Source organism: Microcaecilia unicolor, unplaced genomic scaffold (assembly GCF_901765095.1).
Source record: "Microcaecilia unicolor unplaced genomic scaffold, aMicUni1.1, whole genome shotgun sequence".
Taxonomy (NCBI): domain Eukaryota; kingdom Metazoa; phylum Chordata; class Amphibia; order Gymnophiona; family Siphonopidae; genus Microcaecilia; species Microcaecilia unicolor.
In genome coordinates this window covers 50,237-72,739 of record NW_021963437.1, presented here as the reverse complement: position 1 = coordinate 72,739, position 22,503 = coordinate 50,237, and the positions used below count along the sequence as shown (strand labels likewise).

The following is a 22,503-nucleotide window of genomic DNA, read 5'->3' as shown; positions in this document are numbered from 1 at the left end:
GCGCTCAGCTGACTGAGCTGAGTGCCAACGCAAACGACGACTCGACGATAAAAAATGTTTTTAAAAAAACGCGGCACCGAAGGCAGCCTCGAAGCATTGGCTGCTGGCTCTGCAGGCTCCGCCCGTCTCTTGTGTCACTGCCCCTGGAGCGAAGCAGGGGCAGTGACATAAGAGACGGGAGGAGCCTGCAGAGCCAGCAGCCAATGCTTCGAGGCTGCCTGCGGTGCCGCATTTTTTTAAAAACATTTTTTCTCGTCGAGTGAGTCGTCGTTTGCGTTGGCGCTCAGCTCAGTCAGCTGAGCGCTTCTTCTTTTTGTAGCGCCGGCCCTGCTGCTCATCAGGAAAAGCAGCAGTGGCCGGCAATGGGAGCTGGGGCTGGTGGAAGACACTGGATGGAAGGGTAGGGAGAAAGAGGTGACACGATGGAAGGATGCAGAAAGAAAGAGGGGAGACTATTGGAAGGATGGGGAGAGAGAGGGGAGACACTGGAAGGATGGGGAGAGAAAGAGGAGAGCAGCTGCATGGAAAGGGGGAGTAGTGAAAGATTGGAGAATAAGAGGAAGGGGCATGGGGAGAACAAGGGTGAGAAAAAGATGAAAAGCCATAAGTAGATGAAGGAAATTAAAGAATGGATAGTAAGAATGAATTAAATCTGGACACAGAGAGAGGCAGAAAAATATTGAAGAAAGCAAAGAAAAAGGAGAGAAAAATGACAAATGGCCAGGAAACCCTGGCAGAAGATTTAAGCGAAAACGAAGGAAAGCAGAATCTAGAGACTGGGAGCAACACAATGAGAAAAAGTAAATGGCTATACAACAAAGGTAAAGAAAATAATTTTATTTTTAATTTAGGATAAAGTAATATGGTGTTTAATAAAGTTTCAGAGACCAATACTTCCTTCCTTAGGTCAGGAGAGGATACCGTAACAGCATTATACTGACCTGAGGCAGGAGGTTTTGGCCTCTGAAAGCTCACTGAAATGGATTAGGCTATTAAATAAATTGTCTGAAATCGGATGCACTGAAAAGCAGCACTTTACCCTGTGTGACAAATGCTTCTGAGTGTGACTAAATTTTGCTGGGGGGGGGGGGGGGGGGGGGGGGGGTAGAAACTTTTGTGCCCACCCAAAATTGGCAGTCTGGCTACGCCACTGTGTCCACCACTTTGATAGTTTTCGGGCCTGCAGACTGTATATAAGAAACCAAATACATTTAACCACACACATTCAGGGCCGCCGAGAGACTGGGCCGGGCCCGGGGCAAGGCTGTCCCCGCCACCGCCGCTCCCCCCTTTCATCCGCCCCCCTCTGTCCGCCACCGGGCCGAGCCCCCTGCATTGAAATCACAGCGCCTCTCACCTCCGTGTGAAAGCGCTGCAGGCAGCAGGGCAGCAGATCGCCTCCCTTTGGGCCTCCTTCCCTCCCTGTGTCAAGCACTTGCGGAAGTTACGTCAGACGAAGGCGGGACACAGGGAGGGAAGGAGGCCCGAAGGGAGGCGATCTGCTGCCCTGCTGCCTGCTGTGCTTTCACACGGAGGTGAGAGGCGCTGTGATTTCAATGCAGGGGGCCCGGCCCAGTGGCAGACGGTCAGACGGAGGGCGGTTGGGACTGCAGTGCCGGGTCCCCCTTGGAGGCCCGGGCCCAGGGAATTTTGTCCCCCCTCTCGGCGGCCCTGCACACATTTACACCTGATATTGATACGGCATAAGTGGGAATGCCTAAAGGTTAGTGTGTGAATGCAGATTTACACTAGTGATCTAGAATGGAACCCAGGTATCCAGATGTCATTATTCAAGCTCAGCATGCTACATTTTGGTGCCAGTTATAAAACTGCCCCCATGTTATGCGCGTTAAACATTAGGTGCACTAAGATAGTATCTTACAATGGCAGATTCTGTTATAGAGCAGACGTTGGCATCTGCGTTCCAACTTTTAGGCACTTTCCCTTATGCCATGTTGGCACTTGTAGATATTCTATAAGTTTCGCGAGTGGGGGACCTGGCCATGTGCTCCCCCCCTTGCAGTTAACAAACTTACTTCAAACTCATATGTTTGCACAAGTCCATCAAATGAACACCTTTTTAACCTTATAGTTCTAGGCTTGCGATGCTGGAAACTAAAGAAAACCTTTTTTTTTTTTTGGGAAGACCTCAGTTTGGCGGAGTCATTGGGGCTCTCATCAGTTTTAGCCTCCATTCGCCAACTGTCACTGGTCTTCAAGCCTGTTTTTATATCATTATATTTTGCATATATATATTTTTAACCTTTTAAATAGTTTCTTTTAACCTTCAAATCCTCAATTGTATGAAACTGTCAAACAAGAAAACATTTTGCAAGTTACGCACTAGTGAACCTATGGGCCTATGATCAGAAGCAAATGCAGGCGCTAGAGAATTTTAGCGCCATACAAATGCCTGCGTTTGCTACTGCCCCATGATCAGAGCCCCTGAGCATGTGAAACAACGTGCTCGCGGGCTCTGACCACAGCTAGCATGCAAATGCATGCTAAACATATTCCCCCTCAATGATCAGCGGGCAGCACGCCGTCTGCAGCAAACCCTATGCCAGCTTGGAGCTGGCGTTAGGATTTGCAGACCATTGAGCAGGAATGGGGAGCCCTATCCAGCCTGTATTTGCATGCAAGCAGGCCCCCCATTCCCTCCAATACAGCCCCCCCCCCTGCAGGAGCAGGAACCCCGACCCCCACACCACAAGCCAGCAATACTGGGGCTGGAGGTCCAGCGGACCTCTGTTTCCCCCGACCCCCCCCCCCAAGCCAGCAACACGGGGGCTGGAGGTCCAGTGGACTTCCAGTCCTCCCAACACAAGTTCACAGGGGCTAGATCTCCAGCCCCCCTAACATCCCCCCCCCCAAAAAAAAGCCCTGGTAGCCCAGAGAGCCGCAAATCAAGCCCCCCCCCCCAAAAAAAATGATGGTCTAGCAGCCCTCTTCCACACCCCCTCGTATCTTTGTTGGAGGGAGGTAGTACACTCTCTCCTCTTCCAGCGCTGCCTTGAAATTGGTGGCGCCCAGCCCTGCCCAGTGCATCAGGGATGTGCTGAGCGGGGCTTCAGACCATATAAGGAATGTGCAACATTTAGCCTCCAGTCTTTCTAAATGCTGATAAGGCACAGGTACTCTACTTAACTAGATCAAAAACAATACTCTGCCCAAAGCATCTGTTCTTGGAGGGTTGTTCCATAGCAGTTTTTAATGATATCTGCAATTTGAGTGTCTTGCTAGCTTCTCCATTCTCCTTACATCCTCAACTATAATCTGTATTTAGGTCTATCTTTTTCAAGACTGTGACTAGTGCGACTACATGATTTTCTATCTACCCAAATTTTTCGATTGGTAATCCTAAGTATGATTATTGCAATTCTTTGTATTTAGGGTTACCATTCCAGGTCCTACGTGCATTGCATGCCACTCAAAATGTGGCAGTAAACACTAGTAGTACAATGTCCAAAATATGAACACATTACACCGTTGTTATCTGACCTTCATAGGCCCCCTGTGATATCCTGTTTTAAATTGTTTGACTTGTTTTAATGCATGAATATAAATGTTTTATTTTGAATCTGTCAAGAACTGTAGACTGCTTTTAAATAAAAATACCGATTAAAAAACGTAACAGGACCAAAGCGGCTTATATTAGCTTACAGTACAATACCGACTGAAGGTAAACATGCACACACAGATGTGGGGCAGAACAGATGTTACTGATCATATATAATACTTTGGGTAACAGGTTTAGTCTTGCCTTTTCCTAGACTTCATCAAACATATCCATCTCCAAGGAATCCAGAAGCTCCGTTTTGAGTTCTACCACCTTCTCACCTCTTTAGCTTGGTCGGTTTTACATCATATTTCATTCTTCTGTTTCCATATCTGACCAGTCACCTCTTCCCGTTGCTATTTCAGCATCTTTCTTGTGATGCTGGTTTCCAGATCTCATCTTCCTCTTTCTGCATCATCCTTCAATTCTCGCTTACCTACTCTTCTCCTTTGATTTGTCCAATTAGGGATCTTAGATGAGCCTCAGATGATTTTTGCAGGTTTATACTATTGGTTTTGCTTCTGGTATTTGAACCTTCTAGATGTAAATGTACTAAATATAGCAGTACATTATTATCTTTTAATCCTCAAAGCTCTATCTACCTGTAGTTAGCCCTCTTAATATTTCATTGGCTATTATTTTATTTTTGTTATATTTGTACCCCGCGCTTTCCCACTCATGGCAGGCTCAATGCGGCAGGTGATGGAGGGCGATGGAGAGTTAAGTGACTTGCCCAGAGTCACAAGGAGCTGCCTGTGCCGGGAATCGAACTCAGTTCCTCAGTTCCCCAGGACCAAAGTCCACCACCCTAACCACTAGGCCACTCCTCCACTCCCTCCTGCTCTCCCTCCTGCTGCAGTACATTCAGGAACAAGTTTTCCATGCCCTACAGCTGTACCACAGGTTAGACACATCGCTGGGTTAATGCGTATCCCTGCTAATGAATCGGGTGCACATCCAACATTATAACTCAATTTGAAGATGGCAGGGATCCACCTCTATTGAAGCAAGAGCTTAACTTAATCTTGAAACTGCTACTGTTTTAGCTCCCCACTCCTGGGCAAAGTGAATTGGAACAACCGGTGATTCCGCCATCTCATCTGCTCCTTCTGATGTCATCATGTGAAGATACTCGGATAGATTTGGAGAGATCCATTGACTGTCTTCAGGTATACGTGGCCTCCTATCTCTTCTGTGGATCTTTTGGTGTTTTTGCATCGTTGCAAGCCGCGAGAACGCTTTATTACATTCAGCACACAAAAATGGTTTCTCTCCTGTGTGTATCCTTTGGTGCATTTTTAGCCTTGATAGAGAAATGAAGTTTTCACTACACTGAGTACATTTAAACGGTTTGTCTCCCTTATGGGTCCTCTGGTGCCTTTTCAGATTTGATAAATGACTGTACCTTTTATTGCACTCAGTGCATGCAAATGGTTTCACACCTGTGTGGCTTATTTGGTGAGATTTCAGATCTGCATGCTGGATGAAGCTTTTATTACATTCTATACATGTAAATGATTTTTCTCCTGTGTGTACCCTCTGATGCCTTTTTAGCACTGATAAACAAATAAAGTTTTTATTACACTCAGTACATCTAAATGGTTTTTCTCCTGTGTGGCTGCGCTGGTGAATTTTCAGATTTGAAGGCCGAGTAAAACTTTTATTACACTCTGTACATCTATATGCTTTGGTTCCTGTGTGGGTCCTTTCATGTCGCTTAAGATCTGATTGGTGACTGTATTTTTTGTTACACTCAAAACATTTAAATGGTTTCACACCCGTGTGGCTTCTTTGGTGAGATTTCAAATCCGCATTTCGGGTGAAGCTTTTATTACATTCTGTACATATAAATGGTTTTTCTCCTGTGTGTATCTTCTGGTGCACTTTTAGACTTGATTGTGAACAGAAGTTTTTATTACACTGCAAACACCTAAATGGGTTATCTTCCCTGTGGCTGTGTTGATGGACATTCAGATTTGACCGTCGAGCAAAGCTTTTACTACATTCAGTACAAGTAAATGGTTTCTCTCCTGTGTGTACCATCTGGTGCTTTTTTATACTTGACAAGGAAGAGAAGTTTTTATTACATTCAGGACATGTAAATAGTTTCACGCCTGTGTGGATTCTTCGGTGAGATTTCAAATCTGTGTGCCAGGCAAAGCTCTTATTACACTCTGTACATGTAAATGGTTTTTCTCCTGTATGCCTTCGCTGGTGAACTTTTAGCCTTGATAGAAAACAGAAGTTTTTATTACACTCACTACATGTAAATAGTTTCTCTCCTGCATCTATCCTCTGGTGCACTTTCAGACTTGATTGAGAAAAGAAGTGTTTCTTATATTCAGAACATAGAAATTGTTGTTCTTCTGTATGGGACCTTTGGTGAATGTGCAGTTGTGAAAGCCGTGTGAAGCTCTTCCTACACTCAAAACAAGAAAACGTTTTCACCCTATTGTGGCTTTGTCGGTGTAACAGTAAACTGGTATCATCATACTCAGTACCTATAAATCCTTTCTGTCCTCTGTATGTTTTTTGATGTATTATTAGGTCTTCCTTATGAAAATTTTTTTTCCCACATTCAGGACATGATATGACTCTCTTTCTGCTGTGGATTTTCTGATGATTACTTAAGGGACATGTAAGAGATTCTCCAGTTCGATTGCAATCAAAGAATCTCGCTCCTGTGAGAGTTTTCTGCTGAAATAATGTATTGTGTTTCCCATCAAAGCTTCTTGTGCCGTAGAGTTTCTCTGCTCTCAGGTGTCTCTGGTGCTCAGGGATGTTTATGAGCTCCCTGTCACTTTTCTCACACTCGGTGACTCCATCTGCTGAGCCTCCTGCAGGGTCTCTCTGCTCCTTCTCGGATTCCTGCTGACGGTTTGTTGTGTTTCTCTTCTCGGTTTCCAGGGAAATATTCTCACACACATTTCCTGGTTCTCTTGAGATCTGATCTATTTCTGCAAGTAGTTCTTCTCGATTCTCCTCTCTCTTCCTTGTCTGTGTGAGCTGATGATCTGCTGGATAAAACAGAAGGTATTAGTTATGTGTTAGAGAGCCAGTGGTGGTTTCTAACATATTCCTTAAGTTAGTTGTTCTTATTTTCTATCTAACTCCTTTTACTCTATCTTATCTGTCTATATGTTCTACCTTCACCTACACCCTATTCTGTCTAAGATGTTTTAATATGTAATGCGTTGACATTGGGCTGCTCCCAAGAAACAAACAAGCAAACAAGACCAGATCAGCAAAGGGTAAAGAGCAGACCAGACAGTCCAGCAGACCAATCCAAAATATTTTTAATGGTAGCAGATGTGGAGGGGTAAAAACTGTGCCCTACTTGGCCAAGTTTTGCCCAACTAAGGGCTGCCTCAGGGCCTCTAAATACCAGTAAGGTGTTAAAAAACTGGTAGGTCTGGGTGGGGTAGAGGGTGGGTAGAAGGAAGGGATGGCGGGGGGTAAGGTGTAACGAAAATAGGTATATATATAAAATTTTATCCAGCCTATGTTGTTTATTACTTGGTTTTGTTTTGCATTGTGTAAATTGTTCAGAACTGTCACCAATATTAAACTCCCTCACATACTACAGGCTTTTGTCTATGTCTTGCTTATTTTTGCTGTACCCCACACCTTGGGTGAATTTCTTCAAAAGTGTCATAAATAAATCCTAATAAGTATAACCTGTGAGCAATAAAAGGAAAGATAACGAATGTATGGAAAAACCTGGTGCAGCATAACCTACCAATTAGTCAGCTTTCTATTTATTAATTGTATTTATTTATTAGGATTTATTTACTGCCTTTTTGAAGGAATTCACTCAAGGCAGTATATAGTAAGAATACATCAAACATCAGCAAAAGGCAATTACAGCAATAAAAATATTCAAAAACAGTACGAAGTATGGCATAGTATCCTACTTACAATGTCAACACAATACTTAATAGAACATTATAAATTATAGTGAAGGGTAAAGCCAAGATGGAACATATAGATAGGTGTGAGAGTAAGAGGAGTTAGAAAATAAGGTGACTAATTTAAAGGACGATGCACATGAGGTCAGCGAGATGGTTAAATATGATCTCAGCTAGGGTAGGCATGGATAACCATATCCTGCTGCAGTATGTGCAGCCCGAGTCAATCCTTGTGTGTGTGAGTGAGACTAACAAGTTAGTTACGTCTTCCATTAAAGGCCTGGTTGAAGGGCCAGGCTTTCACCTGCTTCCTGAAGTAGAGGTAGTCTTGCGTTAAGCAGAGCCTTTCAGGCAGTACATTCCAGAGTGTGGGGTCTAGTCCAGAGAAGGCTCGCTTGTGGGTATTACTACTACTACTACTATTTAGCATTTCTATAGCGCTACAAGGCGTACGCAGCGCTGCACAAACATAGAAGACAGTCCCTGCTCAAAGAGCTTACAATCTAATAGACAAAAAAAAAAAATAAAGTAAGCAAATCAAATCAATTAATGTGAACGGGAAGGAAGAGAGGAGGGTAGGTGGAGGCGAGTGGTTACGAGTCAAAAGCAATGCTAGAGAGGTGGGCTTTCAGTCTAGATTTAAAGGTGGCCAAGGATGGGGCAAGACGTAGGGGTTCAGGAAGTTTATTCCAAAGGTAGGGTGCAGCGAGACAGAAGGCGCGAAGTCTGGAGTTGGCAGTAGTGGAGAAGGGAACAGATAAGAAGGATTTATCCATGGAGCGGAGTGCACCGGGAAGGGGTGTAGGGAAGGACGAGTGTGGAGAGATACTGGGGAGCAGCAGAGTGAGTACATTATAGGTTAGTAGAAGAAGTTTGAACAGGATGCGAAAACGGATAGGGAGCCAGTGAAGGGTCTTGAGGAGAGGGGTAGTATGAGTAAAGCGACCCTGGCGGAAGACGAGACGGGCAGCAGAGTTTTGAACCGACTGGAGAGGGGAGAGGTGACTAAGTGGGAGGCCAGCAAGAAGCAGATTGCAGTAGTCTAAACAAGAGGTGACAAGGGTGTGGATGAGGGTTTTGGTAGAGTGCTCGGAAAGAAAGGGGCGGATTTTACGGATGTTGTAAAGAAAGAAATGACAGGTCTTGGCGGTCTGCTGGATATGAGCAGAGAAGGAGAGAGAAGAGTCAAAGATGACCCCAAGGTTTCGAGCTGAGGAGACAGGGAGAATGAGAGAGCCATCAACAGAAATAGAAAACGGGGGGAGCGGGGAGGTGGGTTTGGGGGGGAAAATGAGAAGCTCGGTTTTGGTCATATTTAATTTCAGGTGGCGTTGAGACATCCAGACAGCAATGTCAGACAAGCACGCTGAAACTTTGGTTTGGATGCAAGGTGAGATATCAGGGGTAGAAAGGTAGATTTGGGAGTCATCAGCATAGAGATGGTAGGAAAAGCCATGGGATGAGACATTACACATCTTGTAATGTCTTTTGGAGAGGGTGTGGTTAGTGTCCTTGGTGGTGTGTAGATTATCCTATTCTTCAAGTACTCAGGGCCATTTCCTTTAAGACCCTTGAAGATCAGACATATTTACATATTTGTAAAACATTTCTTGAAATGTTTGTCTCCGCAGACTGCATGTTTGTGAGGAGATGAAATGTCCCTTGGAAATGGCAGTGTGTAGCTACAAAAGCACTGAAGAATAGTCTGAACGAGAATCTATTGTAATCTGCTCTTATCAGGGAGTTTCTTTCACATGTATTGACGAACTTTGATGCAGACACTTATCACAACAGTCACCATTGGGCTAAGCTTGTCTCCATCCTACTTACAGCAGAGGGAGCAACATGTGAACGGAGACTCGCAGACAACCTTTATGTGATTAAAAAGGAGTTGTTTAACAGACTGGAATATAAATGTTTATGGAGAGATATTTTTGTATAAGTCAGTTAAGTGGAGAAATGGGTATGTAAGTCAGATCAGTAAAAATAGACATATCAAACATATAAATGGCAAGTGACCGACTCACCTGCAAATGCGCAGTAGAGACTTCCCTCTCTGTCCCGCCCTAGCGTCAAGACGTCAGAGGGTGGACCAGAGAGGGAAACGGAGTCGGACTGTTGGACGCTGCTGCTGGAGCCTGGAAACGAACATCGCGCGCACCAACCGCCACCCTCCCCCCAACCCCGCCACCGCTCCCGCCCCCTTCCGTATCGGGCCCCCTGCACTGACCTAACAGCGCCTCTCACCTCCGTGTGGAAGCGCTGCAGGCAGCAGCAGAACGATCTGTCACATGGAGGTGAGAGGTGCTGTCAGGTCAGTGCAGGGGGCCCGGCACAGAGGGGGGAGGGAGCGGCGGGAAGGAGGGTAGCTGGAAATCTCGCCCGTTTTAACGGGCTTAACGGCTAGTCCTACTATATAAATGAAGAGTGACCGACATGCCGCACATGCGCAGAACAGTGCAGCTGTTCTGCGCATGCGCTGCACGTCACAGATCTCTCCCGACGTCACGTCACAGGTTTCTCTGTACATGTCGTTGAAATCAGCCGGGAGCCGTCGCTCGCCATACACGGGCCGGCCCGCCTGCTTCTCGCGTCCTGGGGCACCCCATGCCAGCGCTTCTGACCGACTGCTGCTGCGGACGACCATTACCGGCGGGGACAGAGAGCAGCGGGTGACCGGCGAGCACCGGGCGGGGATCGTCTGACAGCGGCTCCGAACAGGGAACTGATCCCCTCTCTTTCATCACAGTAGTCGGTTCCATCGTTACGGACCATCTATCTCCATGTTTGCTGTGGGGATCGTTAATTTAAGTTTTAACGTTTTTTATTGACAACTCCACATGTTTAATCATTACAAACTGTCATGTAGTAACTTCACTAACAACCATGCTGTAAGAAAACAAGTATCAGTCTGGCCTTTGGCCGTCCTTTTTAACATTTTTCTCCCCCCTCGTCCCCTGAACTCCCACCCCTTCCCTTCCCCCCCCCCCCCTTGCTCCTTGCCGACATCGTTGTTGGCAGGCAAACATGGTTGGTTCCACAACGAACTCAGTATATAACATCTTATCTTACAGCCCTACTGATGCATTCAAATTAACAGGTGTTATCATATAAGTTGGAGATCGTTTCGCTCTCCTCTCCGTCCACAGCAGCATACAATCGTGTGCACTAAATTTGGGTATTAGTCGCCCCATCGATGCCCATTAGAACCCCTTCCTCCATAACTATACCTCCCCCCTCGTAATCAACTCATACCAACATCCGAAATCTGCTGCGTTACGTCGCACCACTCTTTCACTCTGATCATTCTCCATTCTTGCGCACTGACTATCCTAAAGCATTCAAAACTTGGCTCCGCGCCCGTGGGGATATTTTGGTCAGGTATGACCCCCAGACCTTAATGAATCATTGCCTCCTCTTTGGCGTATTGCGGGCATCACACATTTCCCATAACATAAGCTCATGTAGGGATCGTTAATTTAAAAAACAAACAAACAATGTTTTGGTAAATGTGACCCTGCTGACGCAAAAGCTCAGGTAATGGGATACAACTGCTAACCCCTCTCTTTCATCACAGTGGTCGATTTTCCTGCTGCTTAGAGCGCAACACCTCCCCCTTCCCACCACAGCTGAAGTTCTTTGCCTTTTTCCCATTCTGTCTCTCTTCCCCCCCCCCCCTCACACACATACACAGACACACACACACCTCTCACCGCCGGGGGGGGGGGGGGGGGGGGGACCGGGGAGACTTTCTATGCTTAGTACTTCACCCTCCCACTTGACTCCGGGTCTGACACCCCTCCATGCTCCCCCTCCCTGTCTGGCAGTGACAGTCTCACTCGCTCGAACACCTCTTTCACTCTGAAACTGTGACAGTTTGAGCCACCTTCACCCTCCGTTCAGACCGTAACAGTCTCTTCACTCCCCACCCCTTCACTCTGACCATCTCGCTTAATGTCTCTCCTTTCTCTCTCGAAACTCACTCTCACACTCTCTCTTTCACATAGACACACACTTTGTCTCTCTCTCTCTCTCACACACACACAGAACATATTAGAACAATAAGGGACATGGGACATTACAACTATAAGGGAAGTCCCTCACCCACAACACACATACAGTGAAGAACCCTGCTTTGCTGCCTCAAACAACTGGCTACAATGAGGACTGACCCTTCACTGTCAGAGGGACTCCTAGCAGCTCTCTCTCTCTTCTCTCTGTCTCACACACACACATACACACACTCTCTCTCTCTCTAAACTCACACACTCTCTCAGAGCGGGTCTTGGGAGGCGGGGATAGTGCTGGGCAGACTTATACGGTCTGTGCCAGAGCTGGTGGTGGGAGGCGGGGCTGGTGGTTGGGAGGCGGGGATAATGCTGGGCAGACTTATACGGTCTGTGCCCTGAAGAGGTACAAATCAAGGTAGGGTATACACAGAAAGTAGCACATATGAGTTTATCTTGTTGGGCAGACTGGATGGCCCGTGCAGGTCTTTTTCTGCCGTCATCTACTATGTTACTATCGTAATAGTCTCTATACCGGGGTTTCTGAACCCAGTCCTTAGGAAACCCCAGTGGAGGCACTGCATGCAAATAACTCACGCACATTCATTGTGGATCTCTGAAAAACCAGGACCAGCTTGGAGTTCCTCTAGGACTGGGTTCAGAAACCCTGCTTTACACTGTACTGTACTAAGGCCTTGAGGAAGTTGTAGACTGGTTATCGACAGGGCTAGTGATAAGAGAGAAGGCAAACCCTGCTCTGCTCAACATAGTAACATAGTAAATGACGGCAGATAAAGACCTGTACGGTCCATCCAGTCTGCCCAACAAGATAAACTCATTTACATGGTATGTGATACTTTATATGTATACCCGAGTTTGATTTGTCCTTGCCATTCTTAGGCTCAGACCGTAGAAGTCTGCCCAGCACTCTTCTTGTACTAAACGTTCTGAAGTTAACGTCGAAGCCCCCTTAAAACTTACACTCCAGCCCATCCATATCTATTCAGTTACGATCAGGGCGTAGACCGCAGAAATCTGCCCAGCACTGGGTTTGCTTCCCAAATACCGGCGTTGCCACCCAATCTCCGCTAAGATTCCATAGATCCATTCCTTCTAAACAGGATTCCTTTGTGTTTATCCCACGCATGTTTGAATTCTATTACCGTTTTCATCTCCACCACCTCCCGTGGGAGGGCATTCCACATATCCACCACCCCGTCCGTGAAAAAATACTTCCTGACGTTACTCCTGAGTCTGCCCCCCTTCAACCTCAATTCATGTCCTCTAGTTCTACCGCCTTCCCATCTCCAAAAAAGGTTTGTTTGCGGATTAACACCTTTCAAATATTTGAACGTCTGTATCATGTCACCCGTTTCTCCTTTCCTCCAAGGTATACATGTTCAGCGTCAGCAAGTCTCAAGCTTCTCTAGTAGTCCCAACCCTCAAAATACACTTTGTCCATAGTATAACCTGAAAAATGAAAAGAAAACAACAAATATGGAGGAAGAAGATCTCAGATTTACCTAATGCTTTGGCTGGAACATCACTTTGTCCACCATAAGTCAAAAAACTTCCATTTCAAAAATATAAGTTCATCTATATTAAATATGATCAATAACTAAGTGCTTCAAAAGTATAGATTTCCAACTGAAAAAAATAAAACCCTGTGTGTTGAATGGACCTAGTCTTCAAAACACAGCAGCTCTGTTGCTGACAATGTTTTGCAGACGCTGCATCAGGTACAATTAGAACAGTTTTAAATCAACACATCTCACAAGGACTGTTCCCTCTAAGCTGAGTGAGAATTTTTCTTCACTCAACGTGTAATTAAACTCTGGAATTCGTTGCCAGAGAATGTGGTAAAGGCGGTTAGCTTAGCGGAGTTTAAAAAAAAGGTTTGGACGGCTCCCTAAAGGAAAAGTCCATAGACCATTATTAAATGGACTTGGGGAAAATCCACTATTTCTGGGATAAGCAGTATAAAATGTTTTGTACTTTTTGGGGGATCTTGCCAGGTATTTGTGACCTGGATTGGCCACTGTTGGAAACAGGATGCTGGGCTTGATGGACCTTTGGTCTGTCCCAGTATGGCAATACTTATGTACTTATGAGAATTCTCCAACTGCATTGCTGCCAGTAGGGGGTGATGTTTCACTACTGTGTTTTCAATCACTAAGAGGGTCTTTTACTAAGGCACGCTCACATTTTTGGCGTGCACTAAAATTGTGGGTGCGCTAAACGTTAGAGACGCCAATGCATTCCTATGGGTGTCTCTAACACTTAGTGTGCGCTAAAAACGTGAGCGCGCCTTAGTGAAAGATACCCTAAGGACATGCAGGTTCCTACGAGTCCTGCAGAGCTTGCCTGTCCCTCATTATAGAACATGTGATAATGAACAGCACCATCTACTGGCAGGACTGTAGTGGAGGACTCCTGCTCTGCTTACAGGGAACAGTGGCTGCAAACAGGGTCTTTGCTGCTCGGGATCTCGGGTTCAATTTTGCCTGTATGTGAAGAGGGGCTACCTCTGTTCTGCACATGTGACCCCGCAAGGCCAAGGGTCTGAGTAGGGATCTGTAGTAATTGTCAGTTTCCAATTGGTGTATGTTCTAGGGCTCATTGCAATATTCACTGTGTTATGTTTTCCTAGGTATATTGTAATGTGAGTTTGGGAAGCTGGTGCTGTTATGAAATGGTAGATTTGTTCTATAAGTCCTGAGTGACTTTTGTAGGGTTTTGGGTTTTTTTTTTTTAATTACTTCAGGTGCTGGAGGGGGTTTGTGTTGCTGTTAACTGAGATGACACCAAAATCAGACATTTATTTTGTATGCGAAAATGTTCTGGTTCTGATCTGTACCCGCTGTTATATCAGTAAGGCTTCTGTGAATGCAGATTAGGTTTAAACTTAGTAGCTTGATGGTCCAGTGTACGAGGATCATTATTTTACAGGCTACTAATTTAATTGCAACAATTTTAGCTCTTATGTGCTCCGCTGCTGGTAACGGATATGTGGCTACTGTGGGGTGGAGCCATGGATAGTCACACCGTCCCCTAAGGTTGGCCATCTACGAGTACCAGCACCTTTCTTTTCTAGGAAAAAAAAAATCACCAGGTAAAAACAGTCCTGCGCACAGGGCTCACTCTGGTCCAACAGTTTCTTCTCTTCCTCTCACGCAAAGCAGCAGCTTCAATACCCCCTACTCCACACCACCACCGGAAATGCCATTTTGGCCTGCCCCCCGTTGCCACTCCAGATATTTCTGTCTAGAGACGCCACTGGTTGCTTCGTTAGCAAGGCGTCAGGTGGCAAGCGGGCAGAAGGCAGCTCAAGATGCATCAGTCTCCTCTCCTTCTTATCTGGGACTCGGGTTAGCGTGTTACGCGTTAAGTCTAAGTGCTGCAGGTTCTTTTTCCTGCCTCGTCCCGCCTCCACCTGACATACTTCCTGTTTCCGTTGTGGGAGGGGACACAGCAGGAAGGATCTGCAGTGGCAGAAGAGTTAACATGCTAACCTGGGTCCCAGCTGGCACACGCGAGCACGAGCACAAGAAAGAAGACAGAAGAACCGGCGTCAACCAAGGGAGCACTGCAGAAACGCTGTCGCTGAGGATCAAACACTGAGGAAGTCTTCAGCAGCCAGGAATTGAGGTGTGGAGGCTGGGCTGAACACAGCTAAGGAGTTAGGACTTGGAGCCTCAGCCAAACCAAATCCAAAGCTCCTCAAAGCACTTTTCATCGGGGATGGTGGTGGAGGAGGGGGATGGTGGTGGTGCAGGGGGGCCCCTTAAGGTTTTTGCCCTGGGTCTGCCTTTGGCGATTCTGGCTCCGCCCCTTGCTTTCAGCCCTGTTACAAGAGCTAGAGGAGGGTCTGTCACTGATTTAAAGAGGAACAAACACATAAAGTTTGTACTTTTATTTAATTTACTGTAAGCCACATTGAGCCTGCACGAGTGGGAAAATGTGGGATATAAGCAACAAATAAATAAATAAATAAATAAATAAATAAATAAGACATGCTGGATGGTCTTAAGGTCTCTCAGTCCTGACCTCGCACTGTCATCTTAAGACTGAGAGGAGATGATGCTCAAAAATGATGGAGGGGTGGTCAAGATGGCGGCACGCATAGATCACGCTTGAGCTCTCTCGTGTTCAGTTTTGAACAACATCATTGTTCTTTAACCATTATGCCCCATACTAAGAGGATAGGCCTGGTCAAGGCTGGGGCCTCGGCGACCAGAACCTCTTCTCCGTCGCAACTGAAAATAGAGAGGTTTGCGGTGAAAATGCTTGATCAAAAGTCTGGGAGGAGCCCCGTTGTCCCAGGAGGAGGAGACCCTTGCGACTTGGGGCTAGATGTCACGCTCTCACCCCCTGAACTCAATCCGCCACCTCCGCCCGTAGCTTTCCTATCTCAGCTGAGGTCATCTGAATCGTAAGACGGTGAAGAAAGGCCTCAGACAAGAGGCTCTGTCGATGGAAAAGCGAACGGAGGCTTGGGGCCTTCGAGCTCTCAGGCTGCAGAAAGATCAGTGTTATCTAAACCGGAGACGGTAACTTTGGAGAGCATTTGGGAAGCTCTCCAAAATTTGGACGTTAAACTGACCAACACAACACAAGAGATTTCTACCTTAGTAAGTACTGTTGATACACTTTCTAAATCCCTTGAAAATATTAAGACAGATTCTATTAATCAAATGACTGAGATTAAAGAAGAAGTGAGAAAGTTACAAGATTTTTCCACTATGACAATTAAAGATAAAAATTTGATACACAGGAAAATTGAACAAATTGAAAACTATAATCGCAGATTGAACCTTCGTTCTTTAAATGTTCCTAGAACACTGGGTGTTACTCCTCTTGAGGCTTTCAAAAAATATTTGGTAGAAGTCTTGAATTATTCCTTGGACCTTATTCCTCCAATTAATCGAATATATTATATTCCAATTAAAAAGATTCAAGAAGGAGAAAGCTCGGATATCGCATTACAACAATTTCAACAAAATGATCAAGGAAAACATAATCTCAATCTAACTGATATATTAGAATCATCTATAACTGAAGATTCTGAAAGAATGACTCTATTAGTGTCCTTCGTATTTGAACAAGATCTGGAAGCAGTAAAACGCATGTTTTTTAGGAACTCACAGTCTTTATTCTACGGGGAAAAGATATGGATGTATCCTGGAATTTGTTGCCGGAGAACGTGGTGAAGGCGGTTAGCTTGGCAGAGTTTAAAAAGGGGTTAGACGGTTTCCTAAAGGACAAGTCCATAAACCGCTACTAAACGGACTTGGGAAAAATCCACAATTCTGGGAATAACATGTATAGAATGTTTGTACGTTTGGGAAGCTGGATTGGCCGCTGTCGTGGACAGGATGCTGGGCTCGATGGACCCTTGGTCTTTTCCCAGTGTGGCATTACTTATGTCCTCTACTTGGCTCACTTTTATTACATAGAGCAGTGATTTAACCTATTGTGATGTCATAGTGGCTCATTCCACCAATAAGAGCCAACCTCATTAGTGATGTCACAATGGCTTGATTGTATAGAATGTTTGTACGTTTGGGAAGCTTGCCAGGTGCCCTTGGCCTGGATTGGCCGCTGTCGTGGACAGGATGCTGGGCTCGATGGACCCTTGGTCTTTTCCCAGTATGGCATTACTTATGTACTTATGTCCTCTACTTGGCTCACTTTTATTACATAGAGCAGTGATTTAACCTATTGTGATGTCATAGTGGCTCATTCCACCAATAAGAGCCAACCTCATTAGTGATGTCACAATGGCTTGATTGTATAGAATGTTTGTACGTTTGGGAAGCTTGCCAGGTGCCCTTGGCCTGGATTGGCCGCTGTCGTGGACAGGATGCTGGGCTCGATGGACCCTTGGTCTTTTCCCAGTGTGGCATTACTTATGTACTTATGTTACTAGACAGACTCAGGAAAGGAGAAGAGCTTTCTTAGCCCTAAGGAAAGAGACTCTAGCATTAGGTGCATCTTTCTATTTAAATTATCCTTGCAAATGTGTAATTAAATATCAAGGGCTCAAATACACCTTTCTCCTTCCAGAACATTTAAATTACTACTACTACTACTATTTAGCATTTCTATAGCGCTACAAGGCATACGCAGCGCTGCACAAACATAGAAGAAAGACAGTCCCTGCTCAAAGAGCTTACAATCTAATAGACAAAAAATAAATAAAGTAAGCAAATCAAATCAATTAATGTGAACGGGAAGGAGAGGAGAGGAGGGTAGGTGGAGGCGAGTGGTTACAAGTGGTTACGAGTCAAAAGCAATGTTAAAGAGGTGGGCTTTCAGTCTAGATTTAAAGGTGGCCAAGGAAGGGGCAAGACGTAGGGGCTCAGGAAGTTTATTCCAGGCGTAGGGTGCAGCGAGACAGAAGGCGCGAAGTCTGGAGTTGGCAGTAGTGGAGAAGGGAACAGATAAGAAGGGTTTATCCATGGAGCGGAGTGCACGGGAAGGGGTGTAGGGATGGACGAGTGTGGAGAGATACTGGGGAGCAGCAGAGTGAGTACATTTATAGGTTAGTAGAAGAAGTTTGAACAGGATGCGAAAACGGATAGGGAGCCAGTGAAGGGTCTTGAGGAGAGGGGTAGTATGAGTAAAGCGACCCTGGCGGAAGATGAGACGGGCAGCAGAGTTTTGAACTGACTGGAGAGGGGAGAGGTGACTAAGTGGGAGGCCAGCAAGAAGCAGATTGCAGTAGTCTAAACGAGAGGTGACAAGGGTGTGGATGAGGGTTTTGGTAGAGTGCTCGGAAAGAAAGGGGCGGATTTTACGGATGTTGTAAAGAAAGAAACGACAGGTCTTGGCAATCTGCTGGATATGAGCAGAGAAGGAGAGAGGAGTCAAAGATGACCCCAAGGTTTCGAGCTGAGGAGACAGAGAGAATGAGAGAGCCAAAAATAGTTGGGAACAGTTTAACGTTAGAAAGAGAGAGATTGAGAATAAATAGTAAAGATAAGGTTAAATGCGTGTAAAGCTATACGTACCTCTTTATCTATTCTTTAAGTTCTCTCCTGGACATGATGCCCCCCTCCATATTATTGTGGTCTAAAGAGGGCATAACACTTTTCCTTTAGTTATCTCTCTATATAAAACGCACCGCCAACGTTCTATGAGGCAAAGTTACCCAGCATGGTCCAGATCAGTTTTCCACCATGAGTGCTTGCCCCGCCCTCACGTCACAACGTGATGACGTTCAGGGTGGGGCTGTGACACTCAACGAATCCCCAGTTCCACCACCCTCCGACGCTCCACCCCCCACCGCCCGACGCACACCAACAAACAGCGACCTACGCAGACCCTCCCCCCCCCCACGGAGTGCCATCCGAACAGCTGATCTGCCGTGATAACGACGGAGGTTAAGTCCACCAACAAGGGGAGGGGGATGGTAAGGAAAGCGCCTTGCTAGCGCCCGTTTCATTGGCCTCAGAAACGGGCCTTTCTTACTAGTATTGTATAATTTAGATGAAAAAAAACAACTAAGCCTGTATTGCTTGTTCAAGTATTGTACTTGTTGAAACATTGCTATAAATAAATAAATAAATATAAAAATAAAAATAAAAAAAAAAAACAAGACTGAGAGGAAAGATGAGACCTGATCATACTTAGAAGTTTCAGGCGTGGAGGAGCTACAGAAAAGTGTATCAAATTATTTTTAATAAATCAGATGCTGTGTACAGAAAATGCAGATAATGCAATCCTTACCCACTGAGATCAGGGTCTCGTAATTCTCCTTCATCACCTCCCTGTAAAGCTCCTTCTGCCCTTCATCTAAATACTCCCACTCCTCCTGGGAGAAAGAGACAGCGATGTCCTCGAATGTCACCCGCATCTGAAATACAAACCAGAAACACACTCAAGGACGGTGGAGGTGCTCAGAAAGCATTAGATTTCAGCTGGCTTCATTCTCCTGACATTTTAGGATGGAAGACAGGTCGTCAGGAACTGCCAGACTTCTTCCCCTGGATTTGTCCCTAGAGTCAGTTTTGTCTATGGACACCAGGGTTTGCCCTTTTTCTCCGTTATTGTTTAATTCAGCAATTGAACCATTACTTGAATAGATTTGAATTTGGTCTGCAGATACTTGGTTACAAATTTTGAGAATCTATACAGAAATCTTCATTATACACTGACAATGTCTTACTTTTTTGACGAACCTTGCAAAACTAGCACCAAGGGTAATAAAAATATTATTTTAATATAATGGTGTATCTTCTTGTCAAATGAATCAAAACTTGAAGTAAACAATGTTTGGTAATCAAGATTTTTTTTTTTCTATCTGGGGATTATGACAATATCTAGATATTTATATCTTTTCTTATATGCATTATCCACATGATTAAAAATATCTGAAAGGCTGGTCAGAAGTTGGTAAGAATTATAACACAAAAGGCCTTGGGAATATCTGTCTGTCTGGGGGCAAAACAACCCTCCCAAAATATAATGACATGGGAGAAAAGTGGTCACACTGTGAAAACCAGTAAAAACGGGCAAAACTGGACCAGGCAATTTAGGGAACTCACACCCCCCCCCCCCCCCAAATAAATAAATAAATAAATAAATAAAAAGGCCCAATGTACTTCTATAAAAGAAGGAGTTGCAATTTCTATAGCATAGAAAATTTAATGCAACAGGATGAGGTTTGGCTGTGGGTAAACCTCATCCTGTTTGGATTGGACTGATGGGTTGTGCACGCCTACCAGCAGGTGGAGACTGAGAAAATTCTAAGACTAGAGAGCCAATGAGAGCCCTGGCCATGTGACCCTGGCCTCAGTATTTTCTCAGTCTCCCAGCAGGTAGGAAGCGAGCCCATTAGTCTCTCTCTTTCTCTTTTAGAGGTTTACAATAAGAACAATATTGCTACCTCTTCTTCTGTGCCTAGGAATTCTCTGTTAGACGCTGGTCAGGTAGGGACTTCTTTTCCTTTCTTTCTTTTACAGCCTCTGGGGGTGTCAAACTCGGATGTCTCCGGGTCCCTCCCCCCTTCCTCCCCATCTCCCATACGTAGCTGGGAAGGACTACCCTTTGTTTAGAAAGGTGTATGTCTTTGGGAGAGGCAGCCACTGTTCTGGCTGCTTGTCAGGATATTCCCAAGCACATACAAATAATCATAGTAAGCAGGTAGAGAGTGCACTGAAATCTTTTATAGGATTGTGTACTCCCTGGGCAGTCGGTATTTTCTATCGCCAGCAGGCAGATGGACCGTCTCTTACAAACTCCTTGTCTTGTCTGCTGCTTGGCTCCTGTTCTGGGTTTCCCGGTTTGGTTGAGCCTGGGTTATAGGCACCAACTCAGCCTATGTTTGGGATGCACTTGAAGGATAGAGTTGCTAAGAGTGGTAACTGTGGCAGAGAGGAGGAGGGGAGTAGCATCCTAAAGGACAAAGAGGCGCAGGAGACACTGAAGGGGAAACTTAACTTCCTTACCTTACCTTACAATTTGACTGCCCCTATCGGACCGACCGTTCACTCGTCTATTAGATTGTAAGCTCTTTGAGCAGGGACTGTCTCTCTTTGTTAAATTGTACAGCGCTGCGTAACCCTAGTAGCGCTCTAGAAATGTTTAGTAGTAGTAGTAGTAAAAAGATGTATCAAGTTTGAAAATGGGCCAAATTGGACCAGGGATTCCCAAGTAATAAGCCTGGTCTTCTGCCCCCCCCCCCCCCCAACAAAATGGTGCAGTGCATTTCTGTGGGAAAAGGCGATCCAGCTGCAGTAACACACAAACTTAAATACAGTATAACACTGCAATTAAACAATTCCGCCTTCCAAAATGTCTCTCTGTCACGCTTCTAACGGTATTTCTAGGTTAGTGAGCCCTTGGGCCACTGCCGAGGAGCGGCAGCAGCAGGAGAATCACCCAAACACAGGACAGGCAGAACAGACTTCCCGGCACCCCGGGCCGGAACTCTCAGACAAAGGCTGGCACCAACTGGACCAGAAATAGCCCAAATTTCACCTGCACCTAACCACCGTTCCTCAGGGGTTGAGCCCCAGGGTGCGGGCGGTCAGCAGGACTTACCGGACAGGGCAGGAAAGCAGAACTGCAGGGACCAGCAGGATAAAGGAACCAGGAACCCAGCTGGAGCAGGGCAGGCAGCCGGCAGCAGAGTAAGCCAGGAGACAATATCTTCTATCTCGCTGCTCCCTATGCCTGGAATAGACTCCCTGAGGCAGTACGCCAGGCTCAGTCTCTGGCTTTTTTCAAGTCTAGGCTTAAAGCCCACCTCTTTGCTGTTGGAATGTAATTGTATTTTACATGCATTGCCTGTCACCTATTATTTCTCTGTGATTACTCTGTGACCTCTGATGTGAATTACTTAGAGAGGTCACACAGCTATGCAACTTCCTGTGGGGGTTAGACTCAGAAGATGCAGCACATGCAGCACATGGAGCACATGGAGCTCATGATCTCTCCTAACCTGAGAGGATCTATGGTGGTGTGAGCATCCATTACCATCTAAGCACATGGAAGGAGCTGATAATACAAATGTATAGTAATATGTATATATAAGCCTGTCTGATTATAATCTAACTACAAACTGTGAGTAAACAGATGTTTTGTTACTTCAACTTTAAAGTGACTCAGCAGTGAATTATTCAGGGGTGAATGAGAGAGAGATGAAGAAAGAAATTAACATTTCTAAAGCTGAAGCTGTGTGTACTAAAATCTGCTAATTATTTACTACAAATAATCCAACAAAAGGGTTATGGGCCCAGGGCCAGGAATTGAAAAAGAAGAGAAATATTACCAGGCAGAAAAAAAAAAAGGCCACATTTTTCTCTTAAGTTTTAAAGGAAAGATTCAGTCTGTCTCTCTCTCCCCCCACACAGCAGACAGAAGGCTAAGAAAATGGCTGAGGGAAGAAATTCACCATTTTTCTATTCTCTCAAGGTGCCTAAATTAACTGAGTTTAATTATCAGCAGTGGGAATTAAGATTCATATGTCTCCTTCGAGCAAAAAGATTAAATATATGCTTAGATCAAGACAGAACAGCTGAAA

At 45.3% G+C, this 22,503-nt stretch overlaps 1 protein-coding gene across 1 annotated transcript; it reads right to left on the bottom strand.

Moving 5' to 3' along the window:
• Nucleotides 1–4,399: 4,399 nt before the first annotated feature.
• LOC115459323 (gastrula zinc finger protein XlCGF57.1-like) lies at nt 4,400–19,271 on the bottom strand. The gene is made up of 3 exons (XM_030189165.1): nt 19,206–19,271; nt 5,560–6,573; nt 4,400–5,397 (listed from the first exon to the last, which is right to left on the bottom strand). Exons 1-3 carry the CDS (start codon nt 19,237–19,239, stop codon nt 4,574–4,576), a joined length of 1,872 nt encoding a protein of 623 aa, XP_030045025.1. The 5' UTR covers nt 19,240–19,271; the 3' UTR covers nt 4,400–4,573.
• Between the last annotated feature and the right edge of the window lie 3,232 nt (nt 19,272–22,503).

Coding starts and splice junctions, on each gene's coding strand:
- LOC115459323 (XM_030189165.1), bottom strand. CDS start 19,239: ATGAAGGAGAATTACGAGACCCTGATCTCAGTGG. Junction 6,574..19,205: donor CGAGACCCTGATCTCAGTGG/GTAAGGATTGCA, acceptor TTTATCCAGCAG/ATCATCAGCTCACACAGACA. Junction 5,398..5,559: donor ATTTACTTGTACTGAATGTA/GTAAAAGCTTTG, acceptor TTATATGTACAG/AATGTAATAAAAGCTTCACC.